The 25,582-nt window shown below is 41.9% G+C and overlaps 1 protein-coding gene across 2 annotated transcripts in view; it reads left to right on the plus strand.

Moving 5' to 3' along the window:
• WWOX (WW domain containing oxidoreductase) overlaps positions 1–25,582 on the plus strand; it is a 919,890-nt gene that overhangs the window by 486,730 nt on the left and 407,578 nt on the right. Inside the window, exon 10 of one of the 2 annotated variants that reach the window (XM_066583726.1) lies at positions 7,580–7,652. The exons of the other annotated variant lie outside the window; for it this stretch is intronic. Within the exon in view, the coding sequence (XP_066439823.1) occupies positions 7,580–7,582 (3 nt within the window). The 3' untranslated portion in view covers positions 7,583–7,652. Of the gene's footprint in view, positions 1–7,579; positions 7,653–25,582 lie in introns of those variants that run through there. 2 annotated transcript variants of the gene reach the window in all.

Genomic DNA, 25,582 nt, shown 5'->3' on the forward strand with positions numbered 1-25,582 from the left:
TTTATGCAATTCAACATCGCCACATCCTCAGGCAGAGTTCCATAGTCTCCTTGCTCTTACAGTAAAGAACCTCCTTCTATGTTGTGTATAAACCTTCTTTCCTCTAGATGTAGAAGGCGCCCCTTTGTTACAGTGACAGTCTTGCGTATAAGTAGATTGTGGCAGAGATCGCTGTATTGTCCCCTGATATACCTATACATAGTTATTAGGTCGCCCCTCAGCCGTCTTTTTTTCCCCTAATTTAAATAACTCCAATTTTGATAACCTCTCTGGGTATTGTAGTCCACCCATCCAGTTTATTACTTTAGTTGCCCGCCTTTGAACCCACTCAAGCTCTGATATGTCCTTCTTGAGTACCAGTGCCCAAAACTGTCCACAATATTTCATGTGTGGTCTGACCAGTGACTTGTAAGGAGGAAGAACAATGTTCTCGTCATGTGCCCTATAACTCTTTTGATGCACACCATGATGCTACTTGCCTTAGCAGCAGCTATCTGACACTGGTTGTACCAGTTAAGGGGAGGAAATAGAGAAAAGTAAAGGATACAAATCCTATAATGGCCAGAAACAGTGTTATTCCTCATGTACATACATGATGATGTATTCTGAAAAGTTATCTGAAAAGCTATGTATGCTTTAATGCTTACAACTGATGGGCCTCTTATGGGACTTCACATATTCTTCTGAAGAGCAGCCTAGAAAAAGTAAAAAGCAGAAAAAGCAAACAAGTCTAGAAGGTGTGCCTATATTGGAGAAAAACTATAATCTTGTATGTATCGAAATATATACAAGATTATAGTTTTTTCCAATATAGGCACACCTTCTATTCTTTTTTGCTCCTGACTGAAATTTTAGTAGAGCACTTAAAAGAAACATCACTGAGAACGCTAAAGAGTTTATATTATAAAACATAAAAAAAATACGTAAATCTGCTCATTGGAAATTGTCCCAAACACACTGAAACTTACTCTAGTACATTATTCTCAATAAATCATTTTATGTTTCTACACATTGTAATAAATCAGTAGATTCATAGTACTAATTCATTTTTCATATATTTATTTAGCTTGCCTATTGCTGACTGTGCTTCCCTTCCTATCGACAGCTATTCACCCTGCCATATTTTTGGCCACTGTTTTCTCCAACTAATTTATTTCTTTCCCCAAAAAATTTGGGTAAGGAATTTCCACTGTTTCCTCCTTCTTGTATCATTAGAGGAGGATAACCCACGTATTAATTGAAGGAAATGTTTCTTTGGATTCTGTGTGATTGTTCTCAGTAAGAGAAACCAAGTAATCTCGTAGATAGGATACTTTTTAATGGCTAACAAAAATACACAATGTTATTGCGAGCTTTCAAACCTACTTGGGGTTCTTCTTCAGGCATCATGAAACAAACCTACAGACGTATTTATATGAACACATGGGAGGGTACAGTCATGGTGAACTTAATTTGCACTAGATAAACACCAGAGACCAGATGAGAGGGCACAGACATTGTGATTAATAACACTTAGATAAATATCAGGGAGGGATGAGCAAAACAGTAAATAATTAGTCCAGTGACAAGGAATATGTCCTCTCATCCTGTCTCTGGTATTTATCTAGAGCAAATTAAGTTCACCATATCTGTACCCTCTCATGTGATCATGTGTATATGTTTTAATATAAATACGTATATAGCTTTGTTCTATTATGCCTGAAGAAGAACCCTAAGTAGGTTTGAAAGCTTGCAATAACATCATGTATTTTTGTTAGCCATTAAAAGGTATCATATCTACAGGATCACTTGGTTTCTCTTACTGAGAACAGTCACACTTTGCTCTACTGGCTAACACGGTACTAAACTCTTCTCTTTGGGTTCTTAAACCTCATACAGAGTTTGTAACTTGCATAAATGTTTTCGTGGTGCAACGTCATTTTAACCCATTGATTACTCCAAGCAAAAGCACCAAATTCTATTTGCTAAGAAAAATAATTCCTTTCTCTTTCTTGCTTGTTCCGTTTTGCTAGTGTCTCCTTTGCCGTTTGCTTATCTCTCTCATTTTTTGCTACTCATAAAGCTTTCCTAACTGATTTGTAAATCATGTTTATCTCTTTTACGTCTCCTGCATGCAGCCATTCAGGAACTTGAACCTACAATAGCTTTCCCTAAAGCAGAGATAACCAGGCTCGACAGGAGATTTATTACCATTTTATGCAAATCCACTGTTACCGGTCTCCACTTCCTTAATTATACATGTTAGTTCAACACGAGCTCGTCTTTGATGTCCCCATCCTGTTTTCAAATTGTGTACGATTTCTATCGCATCCTCCCATAGAGGTTTCCTCCATACAAGGAACATGCCAGGAGCGCACTGTAAAGACTGTTGGGAAATGTTTAATTGGTTAATCCCATCTGAGTTATGCGGACGTATTAGCCAGCGCAGAAAATGAGAAACATGCATGGGGACCAGCCAGAAGACGTTTGCTTAAACCTGTAAGGCTTCCCCTATAATGCAACCCTCTAGACTTTTGTATATCTTGGCAGATCCCACTGGAAATTAATTCAAAGGAAATCCCTCAAAGTTTAATGAAATCTGCGAAGTGATGAAATATTTGATGTAATATTCTGGATAACCATCTAAATAAAACTAAAAAGTTCTATTTTCGTGCCATTGGTTTGTTATTGCTGCCTGAAAAGCCTCTGTGTTCTTTGCAACGGGGAGCCACACAGCAAAATGCAATAGCCTTTATCAATGATTAATTCCTAATTAACTTGTAAGAAGGATTACTGATTGATCATGGCAGTCATGCTACAATGAATAGTCCTTTAGACTAAAGCACTTCATGTTTTTGACCTCTGGGTTAAATGCCTGCTTTTTGCAGATTGTCTTCTTCCCTTTTCAAAATGGTATTTGCATCTCCTGGGTCTTATTTTATACTGTAAGTCTTCATTATAGGACCAGCTGTTTTCGGGAATTTTTATACCTAGACGTAATGATGTTTATTTAATAAATATTGATGGACTCCACCTTCAACTTCATTCAAAAATGAATATTATTAGGTATTGAGAATAGGCTAATTACATATTAATGGTAATGCTAATAGCATAACTGTTAGGACTGGCAGGGGCAGATGGACAGGGGATCCCTATGTCAGCTCTCTCCCGTGTCCCTACCTACTTGCCCCCCCGGGCCAGGGCGACAACGGGGCAACGGCCGCCGCGTTGAACCAGTGACAGGAACCCCTAAGAAGGAGGGACAGGGAAGCCGTCAGGTGAGCACGGAATAGCTGACTGGAAGCAACAACAGAGCAGACCAGAAAGTAGTCGAGAAACAAGCAGGGTCAAACCGGAAGATACGTGCGGAGTACAGGAGGGAGAAACAGAGGCAGAGTCAAATGAAGGCCGAAGTCAAAACACACACAAGTCAGGTCAATGATAGCGGGTGTAAGCAGACAAGTCAAAACCAAACACTGCAACCCCTCTGTTTCATCCATATGTCCAAAAAGGTAGAGAGCAGCATTAAAGCAACACTTTGGTCCTTTATCCAGGGTCCGAAAGGGGGAGTATTATAATTCCTGTTGCTGTATTTTCTCCCAGTCCAGCCACCAATCTGCAACATCTTGAGGGTTCTTCCAACGTGGCTGTGGCACATCTGTCACTACTCGATTTGTGCGGTACATTCGTGGTCAGACACCGTATTCTGGTTCTGATTGGCCACATGCATTATCTAATGTAATAGACTACTGATGCACTACCACTGTTCAGTATTCATCAGGTAGTTTAGGAATCGCCACAGCCATCTTGGAAGTATGAAGTAGGAATTTGTGATCAAACTGGGTGAAAGGATAGCACCTTGTAATATAATTCCCTTCCCCAGTCCCTGGACAGCTTTTGTTTGGGGGCTGGAGGATCACTTTAAGGTTCGTTACTAAATACCAACCAAATGTCACAATAATCATAGAGACTGAGGAGCATTTTAGAGAGCTGTAATACAGCTGTACTTTAAGGTTCATGTAACATCCCTAACCCTGGACCCTGCAAAGTTCTACTTAAAGGGGCTGCTCTATCACAGAAGACCCTTTTAAGATGGTAATAGCCGTAATGCGTGTGCATCGCAATTCTGCCAGAGCAAGCGCCTCTACTTGTTGGCTCATAGAGTATGAATGAGCCTCTTCTCCCACATCAACATGCATGAATAGATAGGACATTTAGATGGGGCTTGTTCTGATGGGACAACACTTTTAACTGTCATAATGGCCTTTCTATAGGTTTTTTCGGGAGTATATCACTTCAGGGATGAGGCATTAAGCTGTAAATGCAGAAAAGCTGGACTTTCTCAGGAATATTGGGATTACTGGAAGATATAAACATTTGATGTGATTTCACCATAGAGTAATTCATAATGATGTTTCTGAAGAGCTCTGGTCTGGTGAGTTCCTGTTGCGCCATATTTTAGAGTAAGACTCTGTTCACATAACATTTTGAATTATTTTTAAAAAAAATAATCTTTCACATAACATTTTAAACCCTCCTTCAGAAGGATACATCAGCAGGGCTCCTGCCATATACCTCGAGGACTGCAATGTAACTTAGTAACATAGTATGTTAGGCTGAATGAAGACAATGTCCATCTAGTTCAGCCTGCTTCAACCCCCCCACTCTCCCTTGTTGGTCCAGAGGAAGGCAATTCCTTCCTGACTCCATAATGTATCATATTATATAGATATATAGTGGGATATGTCACCTACACAGGCCCCTCTCTCTCTCTTTAGCAAATGCTGCTTGTGCGAGATGTGAGACTTATTCTTCTCTGATACTCTCTTGAGTCATTCTTTCCCATCCTCCAGCTTCCTATACCTGAGCAACCTGCTGGAGGGGGAGCTGCGGAAGAGCTTTCACAGGTAACACTAGTAATGTAACTGACCAAATATGGACTGCCGATTTTCCCTAGGCAGCTCAAATGACATAACTGCCCAAATATGCGACTTCCATTGGACAGCGTCTTCCTCTCCACTCGGAAAATAGTGGCACCTGCAAGAGAGCCTTCTCTCCTCGGTTGCCTCTAGCAGCAGCAGCCTACCAGCACATAGAGCTCCTCCATGTCCACTCCTGCCACGACCAGGAGCCTACAGGGCATAAAAAGAAAGGCTTCCCGTAGCTTCCCCCATTTCAGTATTCAGCTAGAGCCCTGGGGTGTTACACAGGATAATGTGCCCACTCCCTATTGTTTCGGGGGGAGGGCTGGCAGCTAAATGCCTGGTCCTTACTCTCCACAGTCCTCCTTTGGGCCCAACACATTGATCAGTTTCTGCTGTCTGCAAAGATGCTTGGGGAAGATCCGGTGATAACTCTCCATATGTGGACAGTGACATTACTGGAGCTTTTCGAGGTATTAGTTTAATGTAGGCCTGTGATGGATGCCATATAATGCCATCCATCCTCAATAGGCTATCTGTTTTTTTTCAGGACCCTACGAGATGGAATAGCATAATCAAGTACGCTTTTCCATACATTTTCTATTGTGGCATACTAATGCCAGCCAGCCAGCCAGATGCCAAAAGGAAACTCTTTTGGCCTCCATCTGACAATGGAAGGCTGTAGATACGTTTAGCAAGTATGTTGGGAGCTTTTTTGATATACTGACTAAATGTAAAGCGAAAATGTAGTATGAACATAGCCCAAAATATATCTACATAAGGCCGCCTGCAGACGAGCGGAAATCCCGCCGCGGGATTTCCCGCGGGATTTCCGCTGCTGAAAGTCTGCATAGGAGTGCATTACAATACGCACTCCTATGCAGACGGCCGCGGTTTGGCCGCGCGAAATCTCGCGCGGCAAACAAACCGCGGCATGTTCTAATTTTCTGCGGGGCACGCACTCACCCGGCCGCCGGCTCCGGTCTGCGCATGCGCCGGCTGCGCGGCAGCCGGCACATCAAAGAGCCGGGGCCGCCAGGCGCGGGTGAGTACGCGCTCGTCCCTGCAGGCTCTGGGGTCGGATCGCGCGGCGAGATTTCTCGCTGCCGGATCCGACCTGCTCGTCTGCAGGCGGCCTAAGACTTTATAGTAAACGCAACAAAAAACATAGAATAGGTTAATGTATTCAGAACAAGTCAATACCTATAAACACAAAGACATAAAAGAACAACAACGAAGCCTAATGACAGTGATTTGGAGAATGGTTAAAGACAGATAATCAGTGTCACCTAAATAATATATGAGACCGAGAAGAAAAAGAATATAGGAGACAAAGATGATATTTTTTACTTGATGTGACCTTCTAAAGATAAAATGCATTTTTAATGTTTGAGCATTTTAATATGAAGTTGATCTACTTTTACAATGACTCCAGGATAATGCCAGCAAGTTAATTTTATTGAAGGCTTTTGGGTCACTCCTGATTTTCCATAAGTCATTGAGTAACCCATTAACTTGTTTAATCAACTGCTCAACATAAAAAGCCAAAAAATGAAACAAAAACATCAAAGAAGTTTGATATAAAAAAATATTGCATTGATCAATTTTACCTTTTTTGGGGGGTGATGGATATCAGGTGAGGGAAACAGAGGTTTGAGCTTGTTCTTTTCTACCTCATTTAAGGGCACATGCCCGCGACCATATTATTAATAATACCACACCCATAGACTGCTATTAGGCAATACTGTGATTCCATGTGCCTCTAAATTTAGTGTTTCTAGGGGAGAATACGAAAGACCCATTGTGAGACCATGAGTGACTATGCAATTATTGGGACCCTGCCTTGTGACCGAGACTTAGTTTTCTCAAGCCCATTTTCTTGACCAGTCAAGATTAAAGGATTATTCTTTCAGAAGGGCCAATTGTTATGGACATGCTACTTAATAGCCTTGTCTATGATTGTTAAGGGGTTGTCCAGCCTTAAGCTATGGATGGTCTATACTGAGGATTGGCCATTGATAGTATTCTGATGTGGGCCTGCTGCCCAGCTAGGGAATCCATGCAGGAGTGCACTGGTCCAGCAAACAGCTTATTGGCAGTGAACCCCCACCGATCCAATATTGATGACCTATCCTGAGGATAGGCCATCAATAGATTAGAGTTGGATATCCACTTTAAATAGTATATTCTTAGTAATTAGCCTATCTCAAGCCTCTTCCTCAGTAATGCTGGGATGTATGGCTCTGTATATGCAGAAAGGAATAGACTTACACTGGTTCCTGTTAGAGAAGGAGCTACTGTATACACAAGAACCAGTGGAAGCCTATGCTCCCCTTCATATACACAACCGTGCACCCTCAGCATTACTGAGGAAGAGGCTTGCTACCCCAAAGTGTTTTATTGTGCTGATATTATAAACAATGAAAATTAGAATTCCGGTTAATTCCACTACCTCCATTTTTTCCCGTTGTTCCAGCGGCCACACCACATTCCCAGTCATTTTTATGCTTTTGCACTCTAAGTTCTAATAAGCCAATTTTGGTGAGGCATTTCTCTAGGTTAGCAACGTACCTGTTTCTTCTCCTTATGGGACACATCTGTAGCTTGGCATAGAGCTGAGCCTTATGTCTCACCCATCCTAAGCGGCGCTTCACCTTTTTTCTTCTTGCATCATCTAGTAGCCCATGTGAAGTAGCTCCGCTACACTACACCACAGTCCCAATGAAAAGGGGAAATTGGAATGAATCCATGTCCACCTCCATCCAGCTGTCTTCCCACAAGATGCTTGGAACTCTCTTCTGGACTACCCTTACTGGCACTGGTGGGACATATGATGGTAACCCTTTTTAATTTTTCAATGTATAGTATAACCGCTCCAACACACCATCCCCTTGAGAAGATCACTACTCTCTCAAGGCGAGATTTACTGTGACCAATCTTCACTTACCCTAAATCTTATGTATACTGGCCTCTACTTTGAGAGACACACATTTTATTTTAAAAAGTCCCCCTCCATTATAAACAAAAATGTGCAGGTTTTCTCTCGCCTGGTTAGAAAAGTGTTGCTTAAAAGTATTTGTGGTTTGCAGGGAGTGGGTGTCGTCTGAAACCTTTAGATACATAGTAACATAGTTACATAGTTCGTAAGGCCGAATGAAGACAATGTCCATCTAGTCCAGCCTGTCTCTCCTGTGTTGTTGATCCAGAGGAAGGCAAAAAACCCCAAGAGCAGAAGCCAATTAGCCTTTTTGGGGAAAAATTCCTTCCCGACTCCCTAATGGCAATCAGACTAATCCCTGGATCAAGCCCTAATAGTTCCTACCTGCCTGTATACCCGGATTAACAATTAACCTAAGATTTATAACCTATTATATCCTTCCTCTCCAGAAAGACATCAAGTCCCCTTTTAAACTCCTCTATTGATTTTGCCTTCACCACTTCCTCGGGCAGAGAGTTCCACAGTCTAACTGCTCTTACAGCAAAGAACCCCTTTCTATGTTGGTGATTTTCTGGGGAAAAACTACTGATAACCAATCCCCACCAGTCAGCTGATGATGAGCTGCTATGGGCAGCTGCAATGTTCAGAACGCTGTTCATAACATAGTTGCCCTGTTTGATATTGCATCTTTTTCCCATTGCACCATTCTGGTGCAAATCTATGCCTGCTCGCAGCAGGCATTAATTTAATTTTTCTGGCTTTTGGGCACTCTAAAATGCACGAAGTTTATTAAATAGCTTGCACCATTTAATCAATTTGAAACTATTTACTCCAATGATGAACGATGAGTGTAAATGGCAGTTGTTCAGTACTGAACAGCCGCTGTGTTAAGTGAATGGCTGCGGGCCAATGATACTCGCTCCTGTGCAACAGCATGGGAGTGAGTACATGCAGGGACAAGTGTCGGGCATCGAAATAGGAAAATACATTGGGTTAGGGGTGACTGATGACCATTTCTATACAGCGATATGGAATATGTTGGCGCTATGTATTCAGTAAGAAAAATATTAATAAAACCGTGTTAATAGATGTAGTACCGTAGTAGCTGGCTAAGTTGGTTCTGATTTGTTATTTTTGTCCGTTCATACATATTCTTTTTTTTTTTTTTCTTTTTTTTAACATTACGCCAAATAAACACCTTCTCAGTCACCCGAGCAGTAGGTTAACTTGTTAGGAAGCCACAGCCAGAGGTGCCGATTACAGAATTTCATCATCGCGAAACACATTGTTCCAACTCAGAAATTATACAGTCCAAAATCATCATCATGTATTTCCATCAGGATGAAATATCGGGAGCCGCGCTTAGTGCGAGGTTTTATTAATGATGTGCTGTCAGACGCTGGATGCTCTGCATATTTGCATATTAAACAGCTGAGTGAAGAAACATTCCTTTTATTGCTGCGGGAAATAAATCAGTTTAAAGCAAGTTTTCATCATTTATACTCCTTTCAGCTAAGTCTTCTTTTATTGAAATAAATTGTTGAAGTGCTTTAATCATTCCTTGAATACTGATGAAATTTACCTTGATAGCGAGTTCACGAACGCACCCGCATTCATATACATTCCTACACACACATATATATATATAGGGGGCATCTCTCCAAACCAAATTTCCAGCATAGGATAATGAGCAATCTACGGGAGGGAAGAGATTCCAACAGAATACTATAGTAACCTCTGTCTGACCTCACGCTGTTCCAGGCGGTGGCAGAAGCATCTGGCGCCCCTCTTACCCTCCCACCCAGCTATAAACTGGTGATTGCTCATATATATCTATCTATATATATATATATCTATATACACATCTATATATAATACACATCTATATATATATATATATATATATATATATATATATATATATACACATCTATATATAGATATAGATATATATATATAGATATCTATATATATATAGATATCTATATATATATAATATAGGTATAGATATGTGTGTATGTTGTCTCGCAGACTAAAAGACAGATAGTACATGCTTCCCGAGGGATTCATTTGTGAATCCTTGCAGGATGCAAGGGGTTAAGCCTCCCCCCATATTTATTCATGGAAATATACACCATTGTTTTTGAGTTGATCCTTTTTGATTTATAGGAACAAAGACTCAGGGGGTATTAAGACTCACTTCATTGTCTGGGTTCTGTCTGCTGGTGGCAGACCGAGTCTGATGTTTTTCATAAACTGAAGTCTTACATAGAAGAAGGGTATAAAGTTAATCGCTGCTGATCTGCATTCACATCGAGATCAGAGCAATAATCCAAGTGTTTTTTTGTTTTTTTTTGCAGTTCGGAGATTTTACATAAAACAGAAGCATCGTCTAGTATGGTGTAGACTCTTCTGCACAGTTCATTGACCCAACTGTTGCTTCTCTGTGTTTTTGTAATGCCCCTCCCCACCAACCACGCTGCACTTGATTTGGCCAGCTATGTACGGCATGAGTTACACATGGTGTAACTTTTTTAAGCATGCAAGGTGGCATCTGTGCAAATATTGGTAATGCTGGTATGGATGCCACCTGCCAAGCTCAGATTTCACAGAGATTTACAATGCGTGATACTGAATATAGATGGGCCGTCTTCTTCTCTTTTGAGTCTCCTATTTGTATAACTATGTGTTAAAGGAGTATTCTGACCATAAAAAATCATCACATTTTATACCCATTTATTGTCAACTATCTGGAGAACAGGACTTGTGATCGCAATTTTGCAATTGTACACACCCAATGGCAATTGTAAGGAGATGCAGCAGAGGCGGCTGCTCGTATGCATGGAACATTCTACAAGGTGCTTCAGTGAGATTATATAGCCAGATATCCTGCTTTTCCATTCATTTGGAGGCATTTGGCCCAGAGAGAGGTCTTTTAGAGTTAGAAATCCATCTAAGAAGGTTTGCCTGGATGTGGTGGATGGGCCCACATGTTTTGATCAAAATGTTCAAAATGTTTTATGTGACTATGCTCCCTGGTGTTTTCCTGATAAACATGCCCCTTATTGCAGGTGTGATGTGGATGATTAAGACCACTAATCCTAACAGTCTTTTCCTAGAAACAACCTGTTAATCAATAAGCGCACCAAATCTGCCTAGAAAAGGCGCAGACTATCTGCACATGTGCCGGCCTGCAAACTCTCGACACATACACAATATTTGAAGTTCTTCGCCAATGATGTCAAAGACACCCTCAGAGAGGGGCAAACTCCGGCCAGCAGTGACAGTCTGGCCCACCCACCGGACCGCTCTGCTTCATGTACATGCAGTGCATGAATGTTTTCTCTAGGTATGATTTCTTCAGTCGCCATAGTTAAGTGGTTTTTGAAACCATGTTACTTCACTATTTCCTTGCTGTATATCTCTACCATCACAGAGGAAGACATAGTATAATCATTAGCACATAAAAATTGTCCCCAGAACCTATGTTGTTATGGCTGATAGGGCCTACTCCCAAATACTAGACCAGGGCTTCAATACAGATATCTCCCAGGTTGAGGTCCCCCTGGATAGCCCATAGTTGGCTTGTTGCTGTCCATGATAAGAGAAGCTAGGATTTCCCTGTATTATCTATTTCCTATGGCTTATGTTGCTAAGAATTAGCCGTTAATGGGACACTGATCAGCAACTATTGAGACCAGGCAATTATACATTAGCAAGACTGAAGGTCTTACGATTTCTCTGGAGTCTCATTTTAAATAAAATTATTTCTTGTCTTTTTCTCTGCAAACATTTACGTCAAAAGGAAAATAAAGCCATCATATGTTTTTCTTTACATGCTGAGGACAATTCACATCTTGGATGGGAACCCCATTATTCCCATTGTTATATGCCTATAATCAAATTTAGAGAAAATGAACTATTGTGGAGTTAATCTATTAATGCGGCATAGCTAAGTAAAGACATATTAGAGGGGTGGTCTGCCCTCCCTGCACTACAGCTGTGTTCACTTAGTATAAATGTGCTTTTTACATGTCTAATTTGCTAAATTAGGGTACCATTACTTCTCATGTTTCCGAGCTACAGAACAAACTGTCCCCTCAATAGCCTTTGCCGTATGATCCTTCAGTCTAAGAGTTGAGATGTATAAAACCCTAGATTTGTCTGCACAAGATAGATGTGCCATGACAGAATTTATGTCTTCATGCCATAGCACATCAATTCCACAGCAAAGGAGGACCTACAGAAGAAAGAAGGGGTGGCAAGATCCTCAGGAATAAGAGCCCAATAGAGGTTCACACTGTTCCTCAGGCCCACTGACCTCACAAGCCTATGGCAGCCACAAGTTCTGCACCATTGGTATGCATTGTATGGTCTTCACCCAAGCCATTAAATTGGGTATTAACAGTACCAACCCATTCCTCTTCTTAGACCCTAAACAAACTAAAAGACTCACATGATCCAATATACCACTATTTTAAGTCAAAACTCGAATGGAGCTTAACACCATGATTAAATTGGAACTGTCACATCCTATGACAACTACAGCTCTCCATATCTTTATAGCTAGCCCTCCACTAATTTTGCCATTTTTAATTTTTATTTTCTAAACTGGAAGAATCAGTGGAACAGCGGCAAAAAATGGAGAGCTGCAAGTGTTAGTGGACAGGTCCTCTTTAAAGAATGACCAAAAAGTCAACCTTTTGTGTGGTCCACAAATTTTGGCATCTGATTATTAGTACCACTGATAATGGGTTGGCTAGGAAACATGTATATTTTATAGGGGTTGTACCAGAATTAACCTTTATCTATAGTCTCATAGCTGAAACCCCACTTATCCTGAGAACAAGGGTCCCCTTTTTCCTGTTTTCCTCACTGTGTGCTAACTGCACTCCCCCGCAGTGAGGAAGAGATTGAATGGAGTGACGGCACGTTGCCACTCCATTCATTTTCTATGGGACTGCCGGAGACACTGAGTTCAAGCGCTCGACTATTTTTTATCAGAAGTACCTCTGCAGTGATACTTCTGATGGAAAGTATCCTCACAGTAACAAGGAGTCGATATAGGTCCCCTATTCTGGGTAGCCACGGGGGTCTCTGCAATGGGACCCCCACCAATCAGACTTTTATGACCTACCCTATGGATAGCTGCTAAAAGTTAAAGGGGTTGTCCCGCGCCGAAACGGGTTTTTTTTTTTCAATAGCCCCCCCGTTCGGCGCGAGACAAACCCGATGCATGTGTTGAAAAAAAAAAACGGGTAGTACTTACCCGAATCCCCGCGCTCCGGTGACTTCTTACTTACCTTGTGAAGATGGCCGCCGGGATCTTCACCCTCGGTGGACCGCAGGTCTTCTGTGCGGTCCATTGCCGATTCCAGCCTCCTGATTGGCTGGAATCGGCACACGTGACGGGGCGGAGCTACGAGGAGCGCTCTCCAGCACGAGCAGCCCCATTCAACACGGAGAAGACCGGACTGCGCAAGCGCGTCTAATCGGGCGATTAGACGCTGAAAATTAGACGGAACCATGGAGACGGGGACGCTAGCAACGGAACAGGTAAGTGAATAACTTCTGTATGGCTCATATTTAATGCACGATGTATATTACAAAGTGCATTAATATGGCCATACAGAAGTGTATACCCCAACTTTGTTTCGCGGGACAACCCCTTTAATTCTGGCACAAGGCCTTTAAGGTATTTATGCACTTTTTATAAGAATTGGCCTAACCCACCAATTTAAGCAGAGTCCGATGATACATGTGGAGCGTCACAACTTTCCTAAGATGACGTATTTCAGAAAAGAAGCAGGATCGGGCATATTGGATTGCAGTATGTACTATCCTTTCTTTCTGCAATTGCCAGATGTTCGGCAGCGACTTATTCTGCTTTCCCCGTTGACAAAAAAAAATATGCACTCTCGGATGAGAATGTCCTTTGTCTTAAGAAGTTTGACATTTGCAAAAAGATGTCTTGCCGAAGGATGAAAGATTAACTGATACCTGCAGTTTCCTGCCTTACTTTTGATCTTGACACAACTCATTTACAGCAATGTCCCATGTATGCTGTTCTTCCTCTGTACATTCCCATGCAGTCCTACCATCACCTATAAATTAATAAGGCGTGCGCAGCAGCCGGGTACGTTTTAGAAGTCCTAGCGTTTCCCAATCAATGTACAAGGGAAGAAAAAAAAAAGAGGACAGGAGCACATTTTTTCCTCTCCCCTTTATAATGCTCTTCCATTCTGAAGCAAAGTATTATTAATCTCGACTGGCTGCTACTTTCATTTACCATGTAGCTGCTCATGGGATTACCGGCACAAAGGTTTCATAAATTTCAAATGAAATATGAACATTTGTTGTCAAAATACAGTTATGTTACAGAAGCTCCGTAACTTGTAGACCCGCTCCATTATTGGAACATTTATATACATAGACATATCAGGATTTTTTTTTTAACACTAAATTTCTTTTAGCGGAAGGAAGAGAGGCCTATTTATTTTTGATTTTATCCCTTTTTTTTTTAATTTAGTCGGCAGATAACAGCTATACTGTATCTACACGCTTTGTAAAAAAAAAATAAAGCACCTAGAAAAAGGAGTTGTTGTTTTTTTTCCTGCCAAATTCGGCATGCGGTTGCATCTCAAGAAGATATGCAAATGATTAGAGTCATTTCATGATTAGATGAACTTCTTGCCACCTCAAGCCCTGAAAAATGGTTCTGCACTTGACCTATAAAAAGACTCTCAAAGGCTACTTGTGTGTAGTACAATTTATTTCCATTTGTGTAGAGGTTGTTGACCACTAGACATGTCTCAACAATGTAATCAAAGAGATTTTGCCCAGTTAATAAGGTTTAAGAGTGGGTGCATTATTGGAATGTGAAAAGCTTAACAGGTTGCCACAGGAGGTGGTGAGTTCTCCTTCAATGGAAGTCTTCAAACAGAGGCTGGGCAGACATCTGTCTGGGATGATTCAGTGAATCCTGCATTGAGCAGGGGGTTGGACCAGATGACCCTGGAGGTCCCTTCCAACTCTACCATCCTATCATTCTATGATAAGCTGGATGGTCATATTGACAAATTGCCCCTCACCTGGGCTTTTCTGACCAGGCTTTTAGGAGGTGTTGAGACTAGTGGATGTGGAAGGGCATGCCCACTAGGTGACTGAGCTCAGGATGCCCTTGAAAGACCAATAGTGGAGAGGATTGTCTGATTTTCTGACATGCATGAGCAGCTCGAACTGTTTTGATGTCCACCATCCAGAGCCAGCTGGCACCCTTGTTACAGGACCTTGTGCCTATCAGAACCATTTCCAGGCACTTGGGTGAAGGACATTTGGTCTCACAACCCCCATTGCATGTACTACATTTGACATGTGGTGCGGGAGAAATAAAACTCTTCATTTTGAAGGTATGTTTAGTGTGTGTGTGAACAGTGTTGTGTCCTGTGTTTTGTGCATCTCTCCAGGTTCCTACTGAGGGATAGCCAGGTCCTAGATGAAGACAGTGGGGCCGTCCTTATCAGGACAATCACTCTGCTTTTAGGCAATGATTCCCCACGTTCCCTGATTAGTAAGGGACATGTGTCCTTCCATCATTGTCTGGAGAAGTGTAGTTTGGCAGCTTTATTAGGACACCATCTTGTGTCCGTACCGCGGCGTCGTGTTTTAGTGCGCCGTGCGGAAGTAACAATATGTGTAATACGCACCAAAATAGGACACGCTACACTTGCACGTGTGCTCACACAGGTGTGAGCGGCCAATAGAAATCAAAGGGCTTTTAGGACCACATATTAGATGCGTGACAAATACATGCATAATACATGGGCGACATACACCCGTGTGAGTGAGCCCTTAGTCCTAACATCAGAGATACACTCCAGTTGGTCATCTTCCATAGTTTGTAAGACGAGGATTCCTTTCTTCAAGCTTGCGGACTACTTTGTACTTTATTTAGAGTTTTTCCTTGCCCTCGTTCTTGCACAAGGTTTAATGTATTAGCTTCCGTCTATTAGTTGGCCTCAACCTGCACCGTGATCATTGCTGTCATATCTCAGTCACTTTGGTGTGAGCTTTGCCTGGTACATGACAGTATCGTTCATTCCCTGGATGACTGAGCTTATCAACTCCGATGCTTCCAGTAAAAGCTTTCCTTTCTGTTTGTTTTTCACATTCCCTAAAACTGAGCATGTGTCATCCCGACAGCTCTTTGAAGGGAAATTTCCATCACTTCTTTTTTTTCATGTCCTCTGCTCTTGTCCCTTAACTGCTGCTCCTTCTGACCTTAATACATTTTTTTCTTCGCTCTATTGTATTCTGTCCCTCAAAACTCAATTATAGAACATTCCACATTCAGCTATGCAGATATCGGCCGCCGCGTCTTTTTTTCCCCATCCTATTTCCATGGTTGCTTTTATAAAGACACTTGTCATAGTGATTTTGCGTGCGACGGGGGCGAAGTCATCTCTGCGGTACTGAGCAGATCTCCCTTGGGATCCAATATCTAGAGGTTTCTACGATTATGTGGAGGTTGGGGTTTATTTGAACGGTTCTTGTAGATGTAACGATCATTGTTCAAAAAATCATTCAAACGAGCAGAAGTGATTCGCGAGCGAACGGCGAACGAGAATCGTTCGCAATTCATTTGTCGTCCATTTCATGCAGGTATAAAAATCATCGTTAGCTCGTTCGCCTATCATTCAGTTTAAACAGCGCTCGTTCAGTCCCTTTCAGCTGAATGAATCTTGTTTGAACGAACCAATGATGCGTTTTCCTGTCTAAACACGAGTGCGAACGAGTTAGCGGTGACATCACTCGCTCATTCAAACGAGATCGGCTCGTCTAAAAGGACCCTGAGAGTTTGACCATTAATTGATAGATCAATCATATAAGCTAGGGAGGGAGATTTATCATATGCACAGTTCTGCTGCGACTATTTGTATGACATTATACCGTATAAGTGATCAAATAATCACAAGTTCAAGTCCCCAATGGGGGCTATATAAAAAAAAAAAAAAAAGCTTTTTAGTTACGAAAAAAATTTAAAGTTTTAAAAAATAAACTCTCTTCCCAGTTGTCACATAAAAAATAAATTAAAAAAAAATGTAAAAATTGGTTGGTATCACTGTTTTCATAAAGTTTCTATTTATTAAAATATCGCATTATCCTGAAAGGTGAACACCATGATAAAAAAAATTGTGCTTTTTTTTTGTCACCCGGTCTCCAGGAAAAAAAACTTAATAAAAAGCTATAAAAAAAATCATATAAGCCCCAAGATAGTACTAATAAAAACTGCAGTTTGCCCCACAAGATAGAAGCTCTCGCATAGCCCTATCGACAGAAAAATAAAAGTTAAGCTTTTTTGAAAGCGGGAATGCCAGAACTGCAGAATGTGACCTGGACAAGAATCACCAATTTTGCACCCTTGGTCATGAAAGGGTTAATGAAAGGGATGGATAAGAATATAAAAAAGACCCTTTTTCCAGATACATCACCACTCTCTTCCATTGGACGTGTCTCATATTGCACCTTCCCAGTCCTATTCTAAGGAAGGTGCAATACTAGACATGGCCTATGGTGAAGAGTGGCACTGTTTCTTATTCCTAATATCTATCCTCTGAATTGTTAACTTTGCAATTTGCCTGTATTCATCCACCTTTTAAATCTTCAGCCTCCGCTTTCTAAAGCTTGACCTTTTCTTTGGCCTCTACATGCTGACAGTCTGCCCTAGCCGATGGGCCAAAGTAAACTCCTGCATTCCATGAAATCAGGCAGAGGCCGCAAATCTCTCTGCCCCAATTATTTCCTAATGAGTAGACGCGGAATGATTCTGTGATGCATTCCAGTTATTTAATATCAAAAAGGTTTACAAACCACAAGCCCCCTTTATAATCAGTGAGCCTCCACTAATGAATGATAGACTCTAACAGCTCCCTCCATGAAGCCACATACCTCTTGTAAAAACTTTATCCCTTTTCTGCTATTTTGTAGCAGCGTCCTCGTGATATCAGAGATAGGGTTCATTAAATTAAAGAAAATGGAATGTAAAACTTGCTGGTTGTATGGAGAAGCCGTTGTTGAAAAGACCCAGACCTGCTGTTAACACCATACTTTTATCTAGTAATCACAGCCTGCGGGAGACAAAATAACAATTCATCTGTAAAACGAGATTAACTCATTTAAGGTAGTCAGTGATCAGAGGGAACCACCGAGCCTGTTATCTGTCTGAACGAAGACTCTAACATTGGAGGGGCCATTCTGGTTCAGAGCCTCTATGTAGCAAGCCCTGCTTGTTGAAAGTAATTGGACCCTGTCAGGGTTTGCGCCTTTTGTGAGATATGGAAATCACAATGGAATACTATTAATCTCTGACAAATCCCCACTCATCTGATAAAGACTTTATACCTCGTTTCTTCATTACAACACCTTGCTAACCACTTTCAAGTCTCTGCTCCTCTGCCCTTCGCAGTTGTAACCCCGCTACTGTTGAGAACGGGATCAGCATGTTAATGAGCAGGTTCCCGTAGACGCTAGAAGTCTTCGGTGTGCTCTCTTCTGGAAAAATGACTGAAAGACTAAATCATTTGTTGCTTAGTTGATTGAAGAAAGTCCAATAGAGATCATAGGCAAAAATTGTACAGATAATAATGTATTTAGTAGATACCTAAATTACAGCGCTTCCATGAAAATTTGTTAGCTGAAATCATCTGTAGGCACCAATTTAGTTCTGTATTATGGTTAAATATCCTGCAAGGATTGCTTTCCATTGTACAGTCATGAAAAGGTTCAATAAAATGCATTTGCATAGACCGTAAAACAGAAGCAGTGGTATATGTAGAGTAGAAATGAACCCATGGCCAAAAGCAAAACTAGTCCCCCAGTAGACACAGAAAGTTCTTATGCTTGTAGAAGAGATGGGTAATATGGCTGGTGTGCTTTCTATGTAACAGAATCCATTAAGGGAGAGTGGGGGGACTTGAATAGGGTATAGTTATTAAAGATATCGGGGGTGCAGAGATAACAGTGGCACCCAGGCCCTGTTGTCTGAGATAGCTTGCATCGCATCACATGCACCTAGCACATCTCTCTCTCTCTCTCTCTCACTCTTCCCCCCCACTCACCCCCGCCGCCCCCTCGAGCCTTCTCGGACCAGTTAACAGTTACTCAAGAAGAGCAATGCTCGCTCGAGTAACTGCTTTATCTGAGCGTGCTCGCTCATCTCCAGTCGAGAGTGGAGATGAGTGAGCACCCAAATGCTCGGGTCCACGTTATTCGAGTCAAGCTTTTCGTAAAATTTGAGAGCTCTACTCGAGTAACGAACCCCATTGGCTGCAATGGGAGACTCGAGCATTTTTGTATGTGGAACGCAGGGTCCCGAGCTTTAGTTTTGTTTTTTCCTTGGTTTGTGTTTTTTTTTTCTCTCCCTCTCCCTCTCTACAGACCAAAAATCTTCAAATGACGCGCGCTGCGTCGGGGCGGGATCGAACGCAATTTGATGCTCGTTCGAGTAACGAGCACCATCGAGTACGCTAATACTCGAACGAGCATCAAGCTCGCCAGAGTATGTTCGCTCAACTCTAGTCGAGAGGGATGTCATCACTCCTTAAGGAGAGCACCTAGAAGGGAAGTGAGGAGACTTATAAGGTCATTCATGCTCCTCTGGGAAATATATGCAAATAAGGAAAATGAAACAATACCTCTGCAGCGCCACCTATTGGATGGCTGGAAATGGACCTGGGATTGAATGTCAGACAGTCCTAAGCTATTCCGATCATCGACGGTCCATATGGAGGCCCCTTATACTCCGGTTATAAGCCAGCTTTTTTAAAGAGCAAGCTTTTTCCGAACCTGTTTATTACTCCGCACCAACGCTCCGTTACCTTACATACTTTCACTTCTTTCCACCAAAAGACAAATATGAGAATTTTGACTGACAACCAAGTGAGACAAGGAGGTGTTTGTTTGTCAACTTACACTTTTTATCTTCTTGATAAATTGCACCTTTCTGATTCGAAAATGCATTTGATGACAAGAAGCTTCTGTTCTTTTTTTTTTTTTTTTTCCCCCAGAATGGGCTAATCCCTCTTGCTTCTCTCCGAGGCGGGTTCAGACAGATAGAAGCAATATGCAGAGAGATGTTTAGCATCTCATCTGGTCTGACCGTACCATTTCTCTCCCTCCCGCTGAGCCTAAACACATGAAAGTCATGTACAGACAGCAATGTCGTCTTTTGCTACAAGTCACGATCTTTTTGTTCAGGGTGTTTGAACAAAAAGCAAAGCGTTTCCTTCTGTCTTTTTTTTTTTTTTTTTTTTTTGGGATTTTGAAAACCGAAAAAAGTCTGCAGCGGAGAATGATTCTAGGTGCAGAGAGCACTAATAGCTTTCTTTTGAGTTCCCGTTCCTTTAAGTTTCTCCATTTACACAAGAAAGTCAATAGTATGGGCTTTACAAACAGGACATTCGGGAAATGTGCTGACAAAATATATACATATATGAAACACAGTCTGTCCTCTTTGAACTACAAGATGTCCTATTAATGTCTTAGTTTGTCGCGGTTGTGTTGGCACATTTCTGTCTTTTGCAGCCTAAATTTCAAAGGCTTGTGAATTATGGAACTATTATATATTAGTAATACACAATGAGTAGTAAGTAAACTATTTAGTCTGGAGCGGATGTCTCTACATTATGAGTTCGAGAATCCTATTATTATCATGCGGCGATTCATTTTGCGAGCTTTATCTGTCATTGTTTGAGGTAAATTTAAAAAAAATAGTTTTAATGACATTATAAACTTTTTAGTTTTTAATGCTTACACATATTATATGTAAAGGGAATCTTCTTACCTCACAGGAACAGCGCCACTCTTGTCCATTGGCTGTGTTTGGTATTGCAACTCAGTCCTATTAAAGCGTTTCTCTAGAACTTTTACTATTGATGATCTATCCTCAGGATCAGGGATCCACTGCTTAAGACCAAACGGATCAACTGATTTACAACATCGCTGTCAGTTCTTACGGCACCGAAAGCAGAAAGTGCTATAGATGTTGCAGTGGCCTGGTTTGGTACCGCGGGCGCAGCTCTCATTAATTTAAATGGGAGCTGTGCCTGTGGTACTAAGTCAGGCGTCAATGTTGCCTGCATTATCTGCTTCCAGTGCTGTCTACACTGACAGAGGTTCCGGGGATCAGCTAATTGGTGGAAATTTCAAGTAGTAGATCCCTGTCGATCAACTAATAATGATCTAACCTGAGGACAGGTCATCAATAGTAAAAATCCAGGAGAAACCCTTGAAAGTGAATGGGCCTGAGCTGCAATACCAGATAATGTCAGGGGACATGCGTGGCACTGTTTTTGATGTGATTTCTGGTAGGGTCCTACGATTTTACTGCAGCACCACCACCACTGGTGTTAGGCATCGAATGGTGTGGAGATAAGTTATGACAAATGATCTGGCACATGGCACAACTTTCCAAGTAAAGAATGGTTTAACCAGCTGGACGCACTCCTACGCTTACATCAGTTGGTCTCTGACCCATTGTCCAAGTAAGGAACCTAAACCTCCCTCCTATGTCAGCACAGCTTCTTTTAACCCAGTGTCTGAAGAAGAGGCGCTCTGCCTCGTAACGGGTTTCATGCTGGTTTTAGTAAAGAGTATTTAATCCTCCACTTCTTGTCTAAACGTTCCTCACTCGGAAGGTTGTCGCTACACGTATAATCCAAAACAATGGGGGATATTTGCTAAACAAAACGTACCAGAATTCTAGCACAAATTGTGAAAAAGAAGGGTCCATGGCATATGCAAAATTTATTATGCACTTTGGAGAGATCATTTCTGGAAAGGGAGATGGCTTAACTGAGTGCTCAAATGCGCGAAATCTGTTTGGTTAAAAGCATACCAGCCGTGTGAGGAAGAGAAGTGTGTCTAGTGAGTGGCGCCAAATTTATCATAGATCAGTAATCCACCTGTCTAATTTTCACTTGTCTTACTGGACGACACTATACATTCGTCCTATTATGGATTTGCCTTATGTTCATGCCTATTTAAAAGGGGTTGAGCTGCGATATCTGAGACAGCCTATGGACAAGAGTGGCGCTCTTTCTGGAAAACGAAGCAGATTTTTGTTATTATTATTATTCCCTATTTTTCCTAATCTTGAAAAATTCCTTTAAGGAGTCCATGGTTTCTATCAATATTCTCCGATCGTAATGGCTACCGGTCATCACTAAGAGGCATGCACACTGTATTTTTGTATGAAGAGCCCAGTACCTTACAAGAATTGTCAAGTTATCAGTATATTGAGTGCAATATGCAAAGTCTTGTTCTAAATGCTTTAACAACAGGAGCACACAAGCCTGAAATCACTTTGCTCTCAACAAGATTTATCACATTTCAGCGGACTGAGTGCTTAGGCACACTACATGCCCACTGAAGCAAATGGCAAGGAGCGACATGCAAACGTAAACAGAGGACCACTCAGGTATGAAACTATTACCGAGTAGATTGGGTTACACAACATAAATATTGCTGCGACTCCTCCTGGCCTCATTACAAGTAGGCGCCGTTTTCTGGGAACACCACTGGTCGCGGGGCTTGTTTTGTTTGTAAACTTATATGTTCCTGAATTCTCAGGGAATATCTCGGCCACAAAGTGCTTAGTTGGGAGTAAAAACAAAAAAAAGCAATAAAAGAAAATTGATGTTATTTTCGTTCTTGACTTAATCCCTCAAGATGAAATGCTCTTAAAAGCAGAATAAAATATGAACTTAGAAAGCAGATGCCTTTAATGAGGTCCTCTGTTACATTACCACCTGTAAAACTAGAACAAATAGGCACTATATCAGCAGAATAATAAGAAACACCACATAAAACAAAACAAATTGTAAAAAACGGCTTTAAATAATAGGGGGGAAACTATGGACAAACGGATGAGTTCATTCTCTGTTCGTTCAGGTTGGGCACAAATGGCCTACGATATACTGCCAGAAATATATTAATATGATCGGACGTACAGTTTGTGTGAGGCCTTAATACTCTACAATAATTCCATTGGTCTGACACATGATGATCTACAAAACTAGGCTTGTGGACCTTTGTAATTGGGATTCAGAGCATGGGAGTCGTTTGAAGGAGCTGGAGATCACCAATCGTAGACGTCCAGAAGATTACGCCGCAGTTGATACCGTCTTAAAATTTAGTTTTGAGGAGCAGGTTTGGTCCTATTCATAGAATTAATCCTTTGCAATCCAATTTTGGATTCAGGGTTTCCTAGGGGGCTTTCTCTTTCTGCCATTTTACAATGGCACCATCTGCTGGCTAGAACCAGTACTGCGGTATGTGACATGCCGGAGAGGCCCCTGACAAAAGAGCGGCCAGTAATATACAGTAAGAATACCCTGCCGGATGTCTTCTGCCATTGGAAGCTGTACAGCCTTCAATCAAAATGTCTTTAGATGTCAGACAGTGGATTGGAAAGGGTTAAAAGGCTTTTCTGGGTAAAAACTATTTATGACCTATCTTCAGGATAGTTAATCGCTAGGGGGGCCACAGGTTGTCATAGGGAACGAGTGCAGAAGCTCCATATTGGGCTTTACTCCTATTGAAATCAATTGGAGCTGAAGCCAGCTATTACACTTCAGCACTTCTGCCTCTGATACTGGGGTCAGACTATGTCAGCTCCATTGATTTCAGCTAGGGCACTTCTGCTTCCGTCCTCTATGATGACGTCCAGCCCTGCTGCACTGTCTGTGGGCTGGGTGATCAGCTGATCAGTGGGGATCCCGAACAGCAGATCCCCAGCAACTAACTATTAATGACCTATCCAGTTTTTGGTGAACACTAAACATATGAACATTTGCCGAGCTGAACTTTCATGTATATGGGGCAGCCAGAGAAAACAGCTGCCGATCGAACGATTGTTTGTCCGACAGTTGTTGAATTTCCATGGGCAGGTAAGGGTGTGTTTACATGAAGCAGAAATGCTGTAGATTTTCCATAGCGGAAAACTCCGCTGCAAAATCCGCAGCATTTCCGAAAAAGTCATAGAGTCAAAATCTGCACCAGCCGTGCGGATATTGATTCAAAATCAGCTGCTCTTCCACCGCTGATTTTAGAAGATGCCACGCTCCCTCTCACCTGCAACGCCTTCACGCTCTCTGCGCTTCCTTCCCCGGGCACCCGGCAGCTTCTAGTGAGCGCAGCAGCACGCATAACTTTCACATCACCTGACCAGAGGCGCTGCGCTCACTAGAGGCCACTGGGTGCCTGGTGAAGGCAGCACTGAAAGTGGGAAGACTTAAGAGGTGAGGCGGAGTGCGGTATCTTCTGAAATCAGCTGATTTTGACTCTGAGTTTTGCAAAAATGCTGTGGATCCTGCTGCAGAATTTTCCACCATATGCAAACATACCCTTACGGAGATAGCTGTAGAGCACTCAACTATCTTTGTTAGGCCCATAGACTATGAATGGAGCTGCAGCGCACATATTTCACTGTCTGTGGATAGGTGATGTGTTGATTTTAGAAGAAGCCCTTTAAGAACTTTTGGCATATCCACAGGAAATTCTATAAATACCTGATAGATGCATGTGCCATCACCGGGACCCTCACCTATGTGGAAGACAATAGTAGCAGTGCTCTACTCTTACCATAACATCCAAAGACTTCAAGGCAAAGAGCCACCCTTCTCTCTATTGAACTGTATGGGGTAATCAGACTCCCTTCTCCCAGAAGGTGAGGATCCACGAGCTTCGACCCTCTTGTATCAAGGCATTTATTAAATATCTTATGGATATATACCATAAATGCTTAAAGGAGTTCGAAAAGCATTAAAGGGGTTGTCCCGCGGCAGCAAGTGGGTCTATACACTTCTGTATGGCCATATTAATGCACTTTGTAATGTACATTGTGCATTAATTATGAGCCATACAGAAGTTATAAGAAGTTTTTCACTTACCTGCTCCGTTGCTAGCATCCTCGTTCCCATGGAGCCGACTAATTTTCGCCGTCTAATGGCCAAATTAGCCGCGCTTGCGCAGTCCGGGTCTTCTTCTGTTCTCAATGGGGCTCCGTGTAGCTCCGCCCTGTCACGTGCCGATTCCAGCCAATCAGTAGGCTGGAATCGGCAATGGACCGCACAGAAGCCCTGCGGTCCACCGAGTGAGAAGATCCCCGCGGCCATCTTCATCAGGTAAGTAAGAAGTCACCGGAGCGCGGGGATTCAGGTAAGCGCTCTCCGGTGTTCTTTTTTAACCCCTGCATCGGGGTTGTCTCGCGCCGAACGGGGGGGGGGGGGGGTTGAAAAAAAAAACCCGTTTCGGCGCGGGACAACCCCTTTAACTTTTGTTACAGCATAGGTAATAAAAGTCTTATCGATGAAGGTCTGACCGCTGATACCCCCATCCAACTTCAGAACGGGTGACCCATCACTGCCGGGATGCTTCTCCTACCCAGAGTGGCGTCAAATTGAATGCCTGCAGTAATGGATAGGTGATAATTAAAAGTTAATTCTGGTACAACCCATTTCAGAAAAAAAATTCTTCCATCTGATTGCAAAGTGCTTTCATGAAGAAAAAAGTCATACGACAAAAAAAAATGTCTAAATTAGTAGAAAAACGAAAGAAAAAAAATGCAGTGCAAAAATTGCCAACCTCGCATGGTGCATTTTTTTTTCTTTGTATGCTTTTTTTTTTAGATACTACGTTTTATTTTTAATTAGATTGATGCGGCTTCTAATTATTTTATTTGAGC

This window comes from Eleutherodactylus coqui, chromosome 11 (genome assembly GCF_035609145.1).
Source record: "Eleutherodactylus coqui strain aEleCoq1 chromosome 11, aEleCoq1.hap1, whole genome shotgun sequence".
NCBI lineage: Eukaryota > Metazoa > Chordata > Amphibia > Anura > Eleutherodactylidae > Eleutherodactylus > Eleutherodactylus coqui.